We start from the raw sequence: 14,869 nt of genomic DNA on the forward strand, positions 1-14,869 counted from the left end.
GTGCGTAATTTATAAGTTAAACTTTAGCATTTGAATATATATGTATATATATATACATATATATATATATATGTGTGTGTGTGCAGCTCACTGCACAAAAGCTAAGACATGGAAATCAACCTAAATGCCAGTCAACTGAAGATTGGATTAACAAATTATGGATATGTACTCTACGGAATACTACACAGCGGTAAAAAAAAAAAATGAAATTTGGTCATTTGCAACAAAATGGACAAATCTGGAAAACATCATACTTAGTGAAATAAGCCAGTCCCAAAGGAACAAACACCATATGTTTTCCATGATCTTTGATAACTAATAAAGTACCTAAAAGGAAATCATAGAAGTGAAATTGACACTTTGAGAAGCAATGACTTGAACAGCCCTTATCTTGACTGTCAAGGAACAGTTTTTTTTTTTTTTCCTCTTCTTCATACTATTTGTTGAACTTTTTACTTAACATAGAGTTAATAATATGTGTATAAAGTCAATTAAAAATAGATCTCAGTAAAAAATAAGAGTGGGAATAAGAGAGGGAAGAGGAAGTTTGTAACTCTAAAGCTGTATAGTTCTGCATACATTTCTATGGACTTACTTCTTAGGGTACAACTTAAAAGTTTGCTGAGGGACCCAAAATCCTAATAAGCTGGGTGTTAAAGTGACCATATTAAGTGTTAAAGTTATCATATAGATGGGATTAAGTGTTAAAAGGGTCATATAAATAAGATCAAATGCCTGGCAATAATGATAGATAGAATTAAAAAAGAGAGAATATGGGAAGCAGTCCACACAGTAGACTCATAGAACAACAATCTCTTTAAATAGCACTCTGATCTCAGAACCAGCCCTTAAGGCATTCTGGTTTGGCTGAAAAGCCCATGAGAGCATTTCAGGCATGGAAAGCCAAGACATTGTGGCAAAAAATGTCCTATATGAAAGATCTCTGATAGAAAGACTCCAGTGGAAATAAGTGGCCATCAAAGAAGGAGGTACTTTTCTCTTAAGGGAAGAGAGAACTTCCACTTTGCTCATTGCCTTGTCTAAATACTGACGGAGATTGTGGATTCAAAAGGCTTCCATAGCCTTGGCAGCTCATGCCAAGAGCCTCGGGTGATCACTGATGTCATACATAAGAGTGTTAATTGTTAAATTAACAACAGGAGTCACTGTGCACTTACTTCCCATGCAGGACTTCTGTCCTCAATGAGTTGTACTATAAGAATTAACTGTAAAATTTGTTCTCAAACAGTTTTGCGTGTATGTATGTAGTACAAATTGTTGGAATCTTTACTTAGTATAGAATTTGTCTCCTGCATACAAAGTTAATTGAAAATGAATCTTAATGGAGAATGAGACTGAGAATGGGAGAGGGAGGTGGAGGTGGAGTAGGAATGGGAGTGGGAGGGTGGGTATGGTGGGAAGAATCACTATATTCCTAAAGTTATATTTATGAAATTTATACTCATAAATGAAAGTTCAATTTGGGAAAAACAAAAAAAGAATATATATATATATATGTATATTTATATTATATATAGTGTATGTGTGTGTATTCCTATATATATAGGAACATATATATATATATATATATACACACACACACACAGGAACACATATACACACTATATAAAGGCACACTACCTCCAGGGTTTGTTGGAAGATATCCCCCTCAGGTGAGAAGGCACTTATATATTGAGCATAGTAAACCTCTATAGCATTGATGCTGCTGGAATTACTCAACTGATTGGTCATCTTTTCTTCCATCTTTTTAGATTAATCCTACCATATGAAAGGTTTATTAAGGGAGAGGAAGATAAACCCCTGCCTCCAATTAAACCTCGGAAACAGGAGAACAGTTCACAGGAAAATGAGAATAAGACAAAAGTGTCAGGAACCAAACGCATCAAACACGAAATGCCTAAGAGCAAGAAAGAGAAAGAGAATGCCCCGAAGCCCCAGGATGCATCAGAGGTGAGTTGCTGCCCTTCGCAGAAATGGCCCCGTGAGGCATGTCATGTGCTGCCTCAAGGTCTTCTGCGAGCTGAAGCCACAGTTATGTCCCTGCCCTATTCTTCCCTAGACCAAGGCAGTCAAAAAAATCTCAGCTTCACAATCCCCCAGCTCCCGAAAACCTTTCCGTTTGCTCAGGAGCGAACTGCAATACTGGCATAGGATGGGATGGGCCAAGAAGACACTCTAGGAAGACTTGCGCATCCTGTAGAAAACTCACAGCAAATGCTCTGACTTGGAGATGGAGCTCAAGGCCTTCCAGAAGGAGGCTTCTGGCCATTTCCCAGCCAGTCTATCTGAGGGGTGGTTCTGACTTTAAAACACACCTGGGGCAGCATCAAGGGGTTGGGGAGGGCTGTTGAAATCCATGGTGTGTCTTTGCAGGACTCTCCCAAAAACTTGAGAGAAGTGTTTCCCTCCCATAATTGACCTCTGTGCAAAAGCCTTGGGTTGAGACCAATTTAGAAATATCTAAGTACGTATTCTTTATAGGGGAATTTGGAAATGGTTCCTCTGAAACCATTATTATCTCTCATATTAGCAGGTAGTTTCTGAACCTTTTAAAACAAGCTCAAGCTACCCACAGCCCCCAGCAGCTCTTTGCTAGAGACCATTCCCGTCTGTGCACGGCCAGTCATGGCGGCTGATCTGGGCTCTGTTTCAACATGAATCATAAAAAATACCCTGCTGCCCATAAAAAATCTTAGCAGCCACATTTGGAGACAGTGTGTTCTAGGATTCAACCCCAGAGGGAATTTTGGTGCTGATATTAAACACCCTCTAAAAATCAGGTTTATAATGAACACATAAGAGACTCCCTAATTAAACACTGACTTAAAACACACACACACACACACACATCTCCCAACTAGTCATTAACTTGCCCAACTGACTCCTATAGAAGAAGTTAATATGCTTAGAGGAGGAATTTGTTTTTTATTTTTATTTTTAAGTTTTATAATTATTTTAAGCTCTGGTAATTAAAGTGGTGGTGGTGGGGGGAGATGACACAGATTTCTAAACATCTGCAAGCTTGCAACATAAATGGCCAAAAGCAAGGAAATTCCAAGTTAAGGCTCACATTCCATTCGTCCTTTAGTCCTTTATCCTGTTGGCCTGGTGATTTATTATCGGGTTTCGGATCAAGGAGTTCTATGAGATACCATATGGACAGCATTGCCCAAGCACCAGGGGACAAGCTGCGGACCAAGGGGCCAACTGACCTCTGAATTGCTCCACTTTAGAGATGAAGTTTGAAACCAAAGTTTATGAGTTGTAGGAGGAATCATCAGCCTGTGTACTGAGACCATTAGCTTGGAATATGACCATTCCCAAGAGTAAGCCCCAGGAAAACTGTTAGACCCCAACTGCTTCCTTCAGAGAGCTGTGTCTTAGGTTGCAAAGACTAGAGTGGTCAGTTTCTCTACACTGTATGGGATCTCCCATACTGCCAAGGTTGAACTTACAGTCATATAGTCACTTCCCATTCTCCATGTAGACCATCCATATTATAGACCAGGTATATTTCTTCTCATTGACTATATTTGAAGTTTATTGTTGTCGTTGTTGTTTTCATTGTTTTTAGTTTTTTCAGGTTTTCAATATGAAGCAGAGAACTTAGGGATAAGAGGGGTGGTAAATTCCTTAAGGTCAAATTCACTATCTGCAGGTGATTGGATTACAAACTGCCTGGCAGGAAGGTACCATTGAACATCCTAAAGCGGACCATAAAATGCATCTTTGAAAAAGCACCACTAACCGTTTTCTGCCTAGCATTCAAAAGTCCCCTAAACCTATTCTGTGACCAGAGGCATATGACTCTGATATAACCAGAATACTGGGTATGCAAGCTTCAATGATTCTTATTCCCCGTACCCTGACTTCAAACTATAGCCCCATCCAAAGTGAACGATTAAATGCAATTTGCCTTTTTCCCTTGTCAACTCATTTTTCTGTTTTTATGTAATGTATAAGCTCAAGAGACCAATGATGATTAGTAATGTAGAACAAGTAATGATATTTGTACTGGAAAAGGTAGCTATTAGTATTTTTTAAAAAAAAGAAATAAAAGTGATAAGCAAAGGCTCTTAGATACAGCATATCCCTGAAAGGCAGGAATAGCTTTAAGTGGATTTAAGGAGAAATGTTTATGAAATGGGTGTGATTCCTTAACATTTTTGTTTCATGTATCACTCAACCAGTATTCTCAGTCTTACCCAAAGATGCTATTGTGGTTGACATTTCTTTTCTTAGCAGAGAAGAGCAAAGTTTAAGTGATGAGATTTGAAGGCAGGGGGCAGGGAACCAGTTCAGTACAAATGTTTGTTACCGTCCTCCTACAACATGTCAGGATAGAATGACAGCAATTTTGAAAGGGCTTCTCAGCCAGCCGGGTCGCAGGTGGAAAGTTAAAGTGACCTGTTAAGGTCAAAGTTTACATGACTTCATAATGCAATAAATGGGTTGAATTGTGCCCCAAATTCTGCCAACAGGGACACAAAGGGCGTCCATCTCATTGACCATCATTTACTTCGATGAACAGAAATGTTCTATTATGGTGGCATGCACCACCTGAATTTTCATAACTGCATTTTTGGCTGAGATAGAAATGTCATCTGCTGGGACTCAGAAGGTCGAGAGTCTGCTCTGTCCCTCAGGTGGACAGGCATTGCATACTTGTCCATATTTTGGCATTCTCGGCATGTCCTGTGCCACTGAGTGGAAATGATTACCACTGAAGCATCGCTCATTTCCAAGGCATCCTATGGAGCATCTTAGGGAGGAATTTGTCCTCTCAGAGAAAGGCAAGGTGTTATAGTCAGTGTGTTGTTTGTGGTCGGCGTAGGGTTGGTTGGATTTTTGAAAGAGAGATGCTTAAAAAAAAAAAAAAAATCTTTCTCAGGAGTGTCATAAAACACAACGTGTAATTTAAAACCCATTTGGATAATTGACTGATTTGACAAGAAGACAACCTTAGAATTTAACTATATATTAGAATCAAGGAGCGATATGATTGTGCACCGTCAGAACATAAACTTAGCTGTTTTGATCGGTGTCTCATAAGGGACTGAAGTGAATATGCATACTTCCCCTAATGTTTCTGTAATTTAGATTTCTTTGTTTAGAGGCGTGATTGGGGAGCAATAAAGTTTCACAAAAACTCCATGAGCTGATTGACAAGCCTGTTTTCAAGAAAAAAAAAAAAACTGCCGTGTGTAATATTTTATTTCATAGCAAAACATGTCAGTGTGTTTGGTTTTCATCTGACTGTCTTTTGAAATATTTGATCAGGTTTCTGCGGAGCAAGAGAAAGAGCATGACACTTTAAACCAGAAAAACGTCACAGACCCTCTCCCAGCCACAGACGTGAAGAAGAAAGTGGACGGGTACCAGGAGGTTGTGGCGAGGCCTCCAGGATCCAGAGCGGACCCAGAAAAGGACAGTGAGACAGACCAAGGCTCTCACAGCGAGAAGGAGGCCGAGGAGTCAGGAGAGAAGGCGCCTGCACCTCTGCTTCCAGATGCTCCCCTGGCCCCTGAAAGGGACCCTGCCCCGAAGCTCGGAGCTGGCAAGCAGCCCCTCACTCCTCCCAGCGCCCTGGTAGACTCAAAGCAAGAATCTAAACCCTGCTGTTTCACAGAGAGCCCTGAAAGTGACCTCCTCGAAGCCTCGTTTCCCAGCTTCCCGCCCACACAGCCCCCAGCGGCAAGCCAGAGTGAGACAGAGGAGGACAAACTCCCAGCCATGGCAGATTACATCGCCAACTGCACCGTGAAGGTGGACCAGCTGGGCAGCGACGACATCCACAACGCACTCAAGCAGACCCCGAAGGTCCTCGTGGTCCAGTCTTTCGACATGTTCAAGGACAAAGACCTGACGGGGCCGCTGAATGAGAACCATGGACTGAATTACACGCCCTTGCTGTACTCCAGGGGCAACCCGGGCATCATGTCCCCCCTGGCCAAGAAGAAGCTTCTGTCCCAAGTGAGTGGGGCCGGCCTCTCCAGCAGCTACCCCTACGGCTCCCCACCCCCCTTGATCAGCAAAAAGAAACTCATAGCCCGGGACGACCTGTGTTCCGGTTTGTCCCAGACCCACCACAGCCAAAGCACTGAGCACACGGCGGTGAGTCGGCCGTCGGTGATTCAGCACGTGCAGAGTTTCAAGGGCAAGCCCTCGGAGGAGAGGAAGAGCATCAATGACATTTTCAAGCACGACAAGCTGGGGCGAGCCGACGCCCACCGCTGCAGCTTCTCCAAGCATCATCACCTTAACTCCCTGGCTGACTCCTACATCCTGAAGCAAGAAATGCAGGAAGGCAAGGATAAACTCTTAGAGAAAAGGGCACTCCCCCACTCGCACATGCCCAGTTTCCTGGCAGACTTCTACTCGTCCCCGCACCTCCACAGCCTCTACAGACACACTGAGCACCACCTCCACAGCGAGCAGCCGTCCAAGTACCCCTCACGGGACATGTACAGGGAATCGGAAAACAACTCGTTTCCTTCCCACAAACACCAAGAGAAGCTCCACGTCAATTATCTCGCCTCCCTGCACCTGCAAGATAAGAAGGTGGTCACAGCGGACGCCCCCACGGATGATCAGCCAACGGATCTGAGCCTTCCCAAGAATCCGCACAAACCTACCGGCAAGGTGCTGGGTCTGGCCCACTCGGCCCCGGGGCCCCAGGAGAGCAAAGGCATGCCCCAGTTCCACGTCATAAGCAGCCAGAGTCGGGACTGTCACCCGAAAGCCTGCCGGGTCTCGCCTATGACCATGTCGGCCCCCAAGAAGTACCCCGAGTCGCTTTCGCGGTCCGGGAAGCCTCACCACGTGAGACTGGAGAATTTCCGAAAGATGGAAGGCATGGTTCACCCTATCCTGCACCGGAAGATGAGCCCTCAGAACATAGGCGCGGCACGGCCCATCAAGCGCAGCCTGGAGGATCTGGACCTGGTGATTGCCGGGAAAAAGGCCCGGGCCGTGTCTCCCCTGGACCCGTCCAAGGAGGTCTCTGGGAAGGAGAAGGCCTCTGAGCAGGAGAGCGAAGGCAGCAAGGCAGCGTACGGTGGGCATTCGGGGGGCGGATCGGAGGGCCACAAGCTGCCCCTGTCCTCCCCGATCTTCCCAGGTTTGTATTCTGGGAGCCTGTGTAACTCGGGCCTCAACTCCAGGCTCCCAGCTGGGTATTCTCATTCTCTGCAGTACTTGAAAAACCAGACTGTGCTTTCTCCACTCATGCAGCCCCTGGCTTTCCACTCGCTTGTGATGCAAAGAGGAATTTTTACATCGCCCACAAATTCTCAGCAGCTATACAGACACTTGGCTGCGGCCACGCCGGTAGGAAGTTCGTACGGGGACCTTTTGCACAACAGCATTTACCCTTTAGCTGCTATCAACCCTCAAGCTGCCTTCCCGTCTTCCCAGCTGTCGTCCGTACACCCCAGCACAAAACTGTAGGCCCGGCTCTGCTCGGCGTCCCAGGACGGCCCGGCTGCCGGAGCTGCACCCCTTTGCCCTGGGGCGGGCGGCTCAGAGTTAGAAGTCAGTATTTCTTCTAATCTGGGGGTACGATGAGTTCCAGCCACAGAGGCCGAGATGGGAGGTGCAGATGCCTGAGTCCTCTGGGACAGCTCTGGCCTCGGCTGGTCAGTCTCGACCCCCCTTTGCTACACGGATGCCCTGGCACCGCCGGATCATTCACTTTGCCTGTGGGTCTTCGGAAGGGGTTTATGTATATCCAGGATGAACTGAGAGGGCCCGGTCTGAGTTTGGATGGTCAGGAAACAATCTGGGCTAAACCAAGGGGGCCGGCTTTTCAAAGGAAGGGGCAAGGAAGCTGGCAGAGCCATGCCAAGGGATGCCCCTCACTCTTTTCACAAAACTCTCCAAGGTTCAATCAATGCAATGTATAGTGAAACTTCAAGAGATCTTTCATTTTGACACTATTCAACAATCCAGAGAAGTAAACACTGTTAAATTGACTGTATATATTTGCTTCTTAAAACTACCCGGATCACTGTTTGCTCACCTAATTTATATACAGGTCGTTCCATTTTCTCCCGGTTCCTCCTTGTCCTTTTTTTTTTTTATTTTAATTAAACAATACCGCTTTTGTTTGCAGGTCTTTTTGTTTTGTTTTGTTTTGTTTTTGTTTTAAAGGCTGACTGACTGTCCTCGGTGTTGATGTGTGTTTGTAATTTTGCCACATCTTATCATTTTGAGCAGCTTTGGGTGGTAAAGTTATTGTTTACAAATTGAAGCAACTGATTCTAGTGGAACAAATGAAAGAGAAGCAGCCGAGCACACAGTTGTGCAAAGAACGTTCCTTTGCCGACCCGCAACTTACGGATTTTGTTCCTCATAAATGGCATAGTTGAAAGAGCTTAGACACTGCTTACCCGGCCAAATGCTTTGCTTTGAAGTATTGGGTTATGTGAAAATATTGAGCATTGTACTTACCTTATCTAGGCTGTGAAACTGCCCTACATACCAGAGGAATCATAAAAACAAAACCTCGCTGGCAGCAAGCTGCTGAATAACAAGAGTCTAGAGGACATATTTGTGGGCTGCACAGATATCTTAGGAATTTCAGAAATTAGAACAGGAGCCAAACTGATTGACATTGGTGTTGGCCCTGATCCCTTTAAATGGCCTGGGAAAGGGGGCTGGGAAGAGGGTACAGCTCGGCTGTCCAGCAAAGAAGGAGCGGCTGAGGGCCTGGCAGCTTTGGAGCTTTGCTGGGTGGCAGTCTGTTGAGTCCTGTGTAGCCACAGTGTCTCCATCAACTTGATTTCTTGTCATTCCCAAGAAGAATCTCCCAGGCCGCTTCTTTGGGGATAACTGGCATACTAGGTTATCCGTTTCAAAAGGAAGTCGTCCTCTTTGGGATTATGAGCCTGAGCGGTGTGTGTGTCCACGCACACGGGGTGGTTTGGCTCATGTGTTTAATCACCTGAAAATATCGTCCGCATTATGATTTCTTTTATTGTTAGAAATCAGTGGTCAGGCTGTTGAAGCAGCTGGAATGTGTGGAGAATGTCTACGGTCGTTCTTCCACTCTATACCATTTGCTGCCAAGGTGTAGTATCAAAGTGGATGCATTTTCTAGGTGTCTCAAAAATCGATCAACACAGAGAGTGGATTTTGTTCCCAAGTCCCATCCCTGCTGAAGGTTGCTTTGATGAACTCCCCGGCCCACCGTTCCCATCCCCCAACACTACTAGTAGGCTTTAGGACCATAGTTAACCAAGTCTTTTACCTCTGAGATATTTAATTCTACAAAAACTGATGACAATTTTCAACTTCTAAATAGGTAACTCACTGCAAAGTACTCTAAACTGGTAACAATGAAACTGCGGCTCTTACACAAAGCCATGCATGTCGTGCATTTGTATTGAAATGTCTCCATGATATGAAGCCAAATATTCCATGTAACATATTTAATATCCAAAGTTGGAAACAAAAGAATGTAGAGATCCAGTGTTAAGAGTTCCATTTGCTTCAATTAATTATTTACCTTCCTGTGGAATAATATATATATATATATATATTTAATAGAACCATAGATAGACTAGTAGAATTTAGATTATAAATGTGTGAGTGCAGATTATCCTGCTATTGCACAAGATAGAGGGGGTGGAAAAAAAATCTCAATTCCAGCAGGCAAAATGCTGGCCAGGACACACAGAAGAAAGTTGCACTAGATTGAATGGTCATAGAACCAGAGGACATGGACAGAAAACAAAACTCCTATGCTTCTGCAGCAGACATGGGCTAGATGGTACTACATGGTTTCTATGAGTTTGTTTCTCAAAAAAAAAAAAAAAAAAAAAATAGGGGTGTCTGTTCCCCAGTGGAGCTCACCTATTCATTTGGAAGATGGGGCATTTGTTTTCCTCACTGCCATGATTTTAGTCTGTTTCATCATGTTGGAATTTGATCACACCATTTTCAAACAATGTTAACATAGTGCAGCTTTTGTTTTTCTCATCTCTTCTGAGAGAAGACTCACTGTTTCTGTCTGAGGGAGCTCATACCCTCAGCAAAACATCAGGACAAATAAAGAGAAACGGGTATACGTCCCGGACAGAAGCAGTGTGTTATTTGTTTTAAAACTCCGAACAGAGATCTTGGAAATCTTTCAAAAAGACCATTGAATTCTTCATTGGCTGAGAACTACGTTTTAAAAAGTCTTAAATAGGGCTTTGTTTGCATTGTTTGAGTTCAAGGGGCCTTATTATTGAATGGAATTGCACAAGCCTTTCTTTGTGCAATCAAACCATTGTTATTGGTTGTTCTGTAAAGGAAACTGTAGAATCTAATTGGCAATGGGGTCATAAATCTATTTACTGAGTGTGGCTTCCAAGAAATGTTGCAATTCCAAATGCACTTAAACCATGATTTATTGGCGATTTGGAGATTCCAAAAAATAGTTTTTGAAAAAACTTTTCATGCAACTTCTGATTTAACTTTTGGCAACTCAATGTTAAAAAAAAAAAAATAGAGCCCAACCGAGTTTCAGAATTAAGAATTCTCCTAATAAGTGATTCAAACTTGTAATATTTGCCACAGGACTGACTTATTTATTGACTAGCTAGATGCTATTAAGTTCACGTGTTTATCAGGGCATATACAGAGGGTTTGTTAAAACTCAGTGTTGACTTTACAACTTTCTGACCTGGTGCATGAATTCTCAAGTACTGTATTTCACTGTGTTGGTGTGTCTGATGGAAATTTCGAGGTGGTCCCACAAAAATATTTTATGTAGTGTGCCTTCAAAGAGAACCATTTATTTCTCTTCACTTGTTGTCCCACAGAGTCACATTTGGTGGTGGTCAGCCAAGTCCCATCTGGTCTGGTTTTACTCTTGTCCCAATTTCAAAGAGAAATGGGAGTGATTTTGCCCTGGTGAGACCCGCACCATTGCAATGATTACCTTGAGCACTTAAACTCCAGTGTTGGCTGTTGGTGTATTTGATATTCTGCTTGTCTCCCCATGGTTGAAATATGTCTGAAGAACAGCAGCATAATCTCTTGGCTGTTTATAATTTTTTAAAGGTTCCTGTGTTGTAAATATTGTATACTTTTGGTGATTCCAGCTCTGTAACCTCTATGCTCTGTAAGGTGATTTTTTTGTATATAGCAACATGGCCCAGTGATATTATATAGTTTCCCAATGGAGAGGTTATTGAGTAACCTTTGCATTAGTTTAAACACTACCAGAAGAATGCTGAGCCAACTATAAACACTCAATTTTGTATGTTTTCCAAATTGTACTTATTACTGCTTTTGATACTGTATTACGTGCCAATAGTTTCCCAATCACATAGCAGGCAAGAGATATTTTGTACTTTTTGATCCACTGTAATATTTAATAAAAAATGTTACTATCTGTTTCTTTTTGGGTGTGAGTAGTCTGTCACTTCCTCCTGAGGAGCCCTGTGCCCTCTTCAATGGTCTTGCCATCCCACGCTCACTAAATTGGATTATAGGGGTGATGAGTTTCATTGAGAACCTACTGCGTGCCCAACTTGCATACATTATCTCTTATCTTCATAACTTTAGGTATGGCTATGCCCATTTCAGTGATGAGAAAACAAAAGTTTAAGAGAGGTAGATCCACCTGCCCAAGACCATCTGGCTAACAAATGGCAGAGTCATGATTTGAATCCAGAGCTCATAAGTCTGTGCATTTCCTTTATTTACCTGATTTTCTGCTAGCAAGTCACGAAAGTTGCTATTTATTTGGCAACAAACATTTACTTGTGCCTTAACTGCCAAGCCTAGTGCCTGGAGCTCTAAATACAGTGGTAAGTAAAAGATAAATATTGTCACTGGAGCTTATAAATCTCAGGGGAAAGAGAGTTAATCAGTCACCCCCATACATACAAAACCTCAACATGACCCACTTCTGGGGGAAAGTAGATAATGAGTGAAATGACACATGAAGAGGAAATGGGGACTAAAATGATCCATGAAAGAGGGGTAAGGATTCACTAAGCCACGGAGAATTGGAAGAAGAGTAATTCAAGCACAGACTACTACATGTGCAAAGGGCCTGGGGCAGGAACAAGTTTGATATTATAGGATTGGGGAAGGGTAGGGAGCCAGTGTGGCATAATTACAGTGTTGAAGGAATGAGGTTAGGTGAGGTTAGAGAGTGTAGCAGGCACCAGCCAGGTAGGTTTCCTACAGACTACATTAAGCACTTTTATCTTTATCCTAACCAAAATGATTTTAGCCAGGGAGGAGGCACTTCAGATTTCTCTCTTTCAAGATTATTCCCTGGCTGCTGTGTGTCGGGAGGCTGAGAACAATCTAACATCAAAGCGGTGGTCATTTCAGTTAGGGTGATGGAATGGGAGAGTGGACATATTTCAGAGGAACTTAGAAGGAAGACTGAACCAGACTTGATGATGGAATGAATGGGACAATAGATAAGTTGGAAAGGGAGATAACTTGGTAAAGGTTGAAAATCTACAAAAATACTTTGCATATTCTGAGGTCTGTGTCCTTTAATCATAGACCTGGCGGTGATGGTCCAAGATTTCTGATCTTCACTTCCCTTGATCTTCTGCCACCAGGTTTCCCCCTGGCTTTGCTCAGCTTCTGGTTCTTTGAAACAAAGCATTCACCAAATACTGCCCTGTTTACTCCTTTTTAATGAGTCCCAGAGATGGGGGACAGGAGATTGGGGCAAAAAAAAAAAGTCTCCATACTTTAGAATGGAAAAATACCCATATATTTTGATAAGACATGAGGTCCTTTTTCTCATCTTGATTGACTTCCTGGAGGCTACTGCCCACCCCTCTCAGGTCAAAAGGAGTTGCAACCATGTTAGGAGTCTCACCCTCTTGTTGCTGGCTGGCACCACATTGTAATCCAGCATTCAGAAGCACAAGTGAGGGCCAGGGAACCCTTGCCCCACCATTCCCTGGCTCTCACTCTGATTCATGTGTATTTCACCATTTCATGTGAATCACTAGGAGTACATCAAAAGCAAATCCTCCCATCTGTGACACATGCAGCATTTGTCGATCTGATACTTGATTCCTGCACAACAGGAAACATCATGATAAGTTATCTATTTTTACCAAGGCTGGCTGGGAAATACTGCTGGGAAGGGCATGCTTTAGCTAAAGATGTCACTCATAGAGCAAAAGCAATGAAAATGCCCAATGATGGATTCTAGGAAAGTGGCCAAAGTGGACAAATGTTTCAGGACTGATAGTGGCCAGGAAATAGGTGATTATTTATGCCAATGGGTACGTTCAGTGGCAGAACGTAACAGTGGGGTAAGAGGTAACCTCTAGCCAAGAATAATGTGAAAGAAACGTAGCCTTCAAGACTGGCCTAGCGAATCTAGTTAATCACACTCATTCAGGCTTCACTAATTCAGGATTCCTGAATTTTGGAAACTCCAGGATAATTCCAGGATAAACAACTTTCCAAAGTATTTGTCTTACCTGATTAAAAGAACAAGCCATTTCTCATCAAGCCAGCCATAACCGTAAACATTCAGACAGCCTAATAAGAACAAAGGGATCTGTTCCCTGAGGTTCCAATATAAGAACCACTACTACTTGAATTAGTGTTGAAACTCCCTCCAAAACAGAGCTGTCCGATGGGGACTTCCACAGATGGTGGAAATGTTCTACAGTTCAAAGTTGTCCAGTATTGTAATGAACAGCCCAGGGGGCTACTGAGTCCTTGGACTGTGCCTTGGAGCTGACTCTTTAATTCTATTTAGTATCTATTTATTTAAATAGCCACATGTGGTTATTACCTATACAATAAAGCCATTACTATATTGGACAACACAGCTCTAGAAAATCCAAATGACCTATGTGTGCTTAGGGACTGACAGAGTTACAGGTAGGTCAATATCTACACATAAACTTTAAAGCATACAGTAGTTTTCCTCTTCTTGGAAAAACTTTCTTGATCTTTTAGGAGTAACAATGGATTTAAGATTTTTCCATTCGGGTTTACACCTCATAGGCATGGAAATACGTACTAAAGGAACAAATAAATCATTGAGCAACCTTTAAGAAAAGTCTACAATTATGGCATTTTGTAATCCGGCCCTGCCTTTTATGTTAAATCTGATTGTGTGAGGCTGGAATGCAACTTCCAGAAACTCTGTGAAATGTTACATGTGGCCATGTCCAAGCCACCCTACTTCATTCCATGGTAATTCCACCTGTTTCTATGAAGACTGTGAGAATGTTCAACACGAGGGAGACAACCAGGTGAGGAGACGAGCAGCATGGGCAATCCACCACAACCATGTTTTCAGTGTCTTACTCTTAGTTCTCAAACCTGTCTGTAACTATTTCTCTTGTGCAAATTTATGTAGATAATAACAATAACTAATAACACCAACGGGCAACTCCATCCATGCCGGATACCGTTTAAATTGGGTCTTTTGTTTTCATCCATTTGATTCTCATGACATCCCACGATGTAGACACTGTTTTTGTTCCTGCTTTGCAGTCGGGGAAAACGAGGCACAAGGGAGGCTTTGTGACCAGTCAAAATGAGCAGTGCCTACCCTAGAGTATCAAAGGACTTTTCCTTCAGCTCCTCCTGCTGTGTGTAGCGTCTCTCCTTCGTCCCCTCCTCAGTCCTGAAATTTAAGAGATCAGCCAAAAATGTTGAACTGCAACATCTTCAGATTGTTTGTAAATTAATGAGGCAAAAAAAGAAGAGATGCCAATAAAAAGTCATTAGGAAAGAAAGATGGTTGTAGTCTTTTTGTTGTTGCTGTTTCTCAACAATAGAATTAAGTTTAAAGATTGGAAACTGTGGAAGAAAGAAGCTGTTTTCTAGACAAAATATAAATTTAAAAATTTTT

General features: G+C 42.8%; 1 protein-coding gene across 2 annotated transcripts in view; it reads left to right on the top strand.

The window, feature by feature from the left end:
• ARID5B (AT-rich interaction domain 5B) overlaps positions 1-9,877 on the top strand; it is a 178,794-nt gene extending 168,917 nt beyond the window's left edge. For both annotated transcript variants that reach the window (XM_062214588.1, XM_062214589.1), the window contains 2 exons: positions 1,773-1,971; positions 5,302-9,877. In XM_062214588.1, the coding sequence (XP_062070572.1) occupies positions 1,773-1,971; positions 5,302-7,470 (2,368 nt within the window). In that variant the 3' untranslated portion in view covers positions 7,471-9,877. The remainder of the gene's footprint in view (positions 1-1,772; positions 1,972-5,301) is intronic.
• Positions 9,878-14,869: the final 4,992 nt, after the last annotated feature.

The sequence above is a fragment of the Lepus europaeus genome, chromosome 17 (assembly GCF_033115175.1).
Source record: "Lepus europaeus isolate LE1 chromosome 17, mLepTim1.pri, whole genome shotgun sequence".
Lineage (NCBI taxonomy): Eukaryota > Metazoa > Chordata > Mammalia > Lagomorpha > Leporidae > Lepus > Lepus europaeus.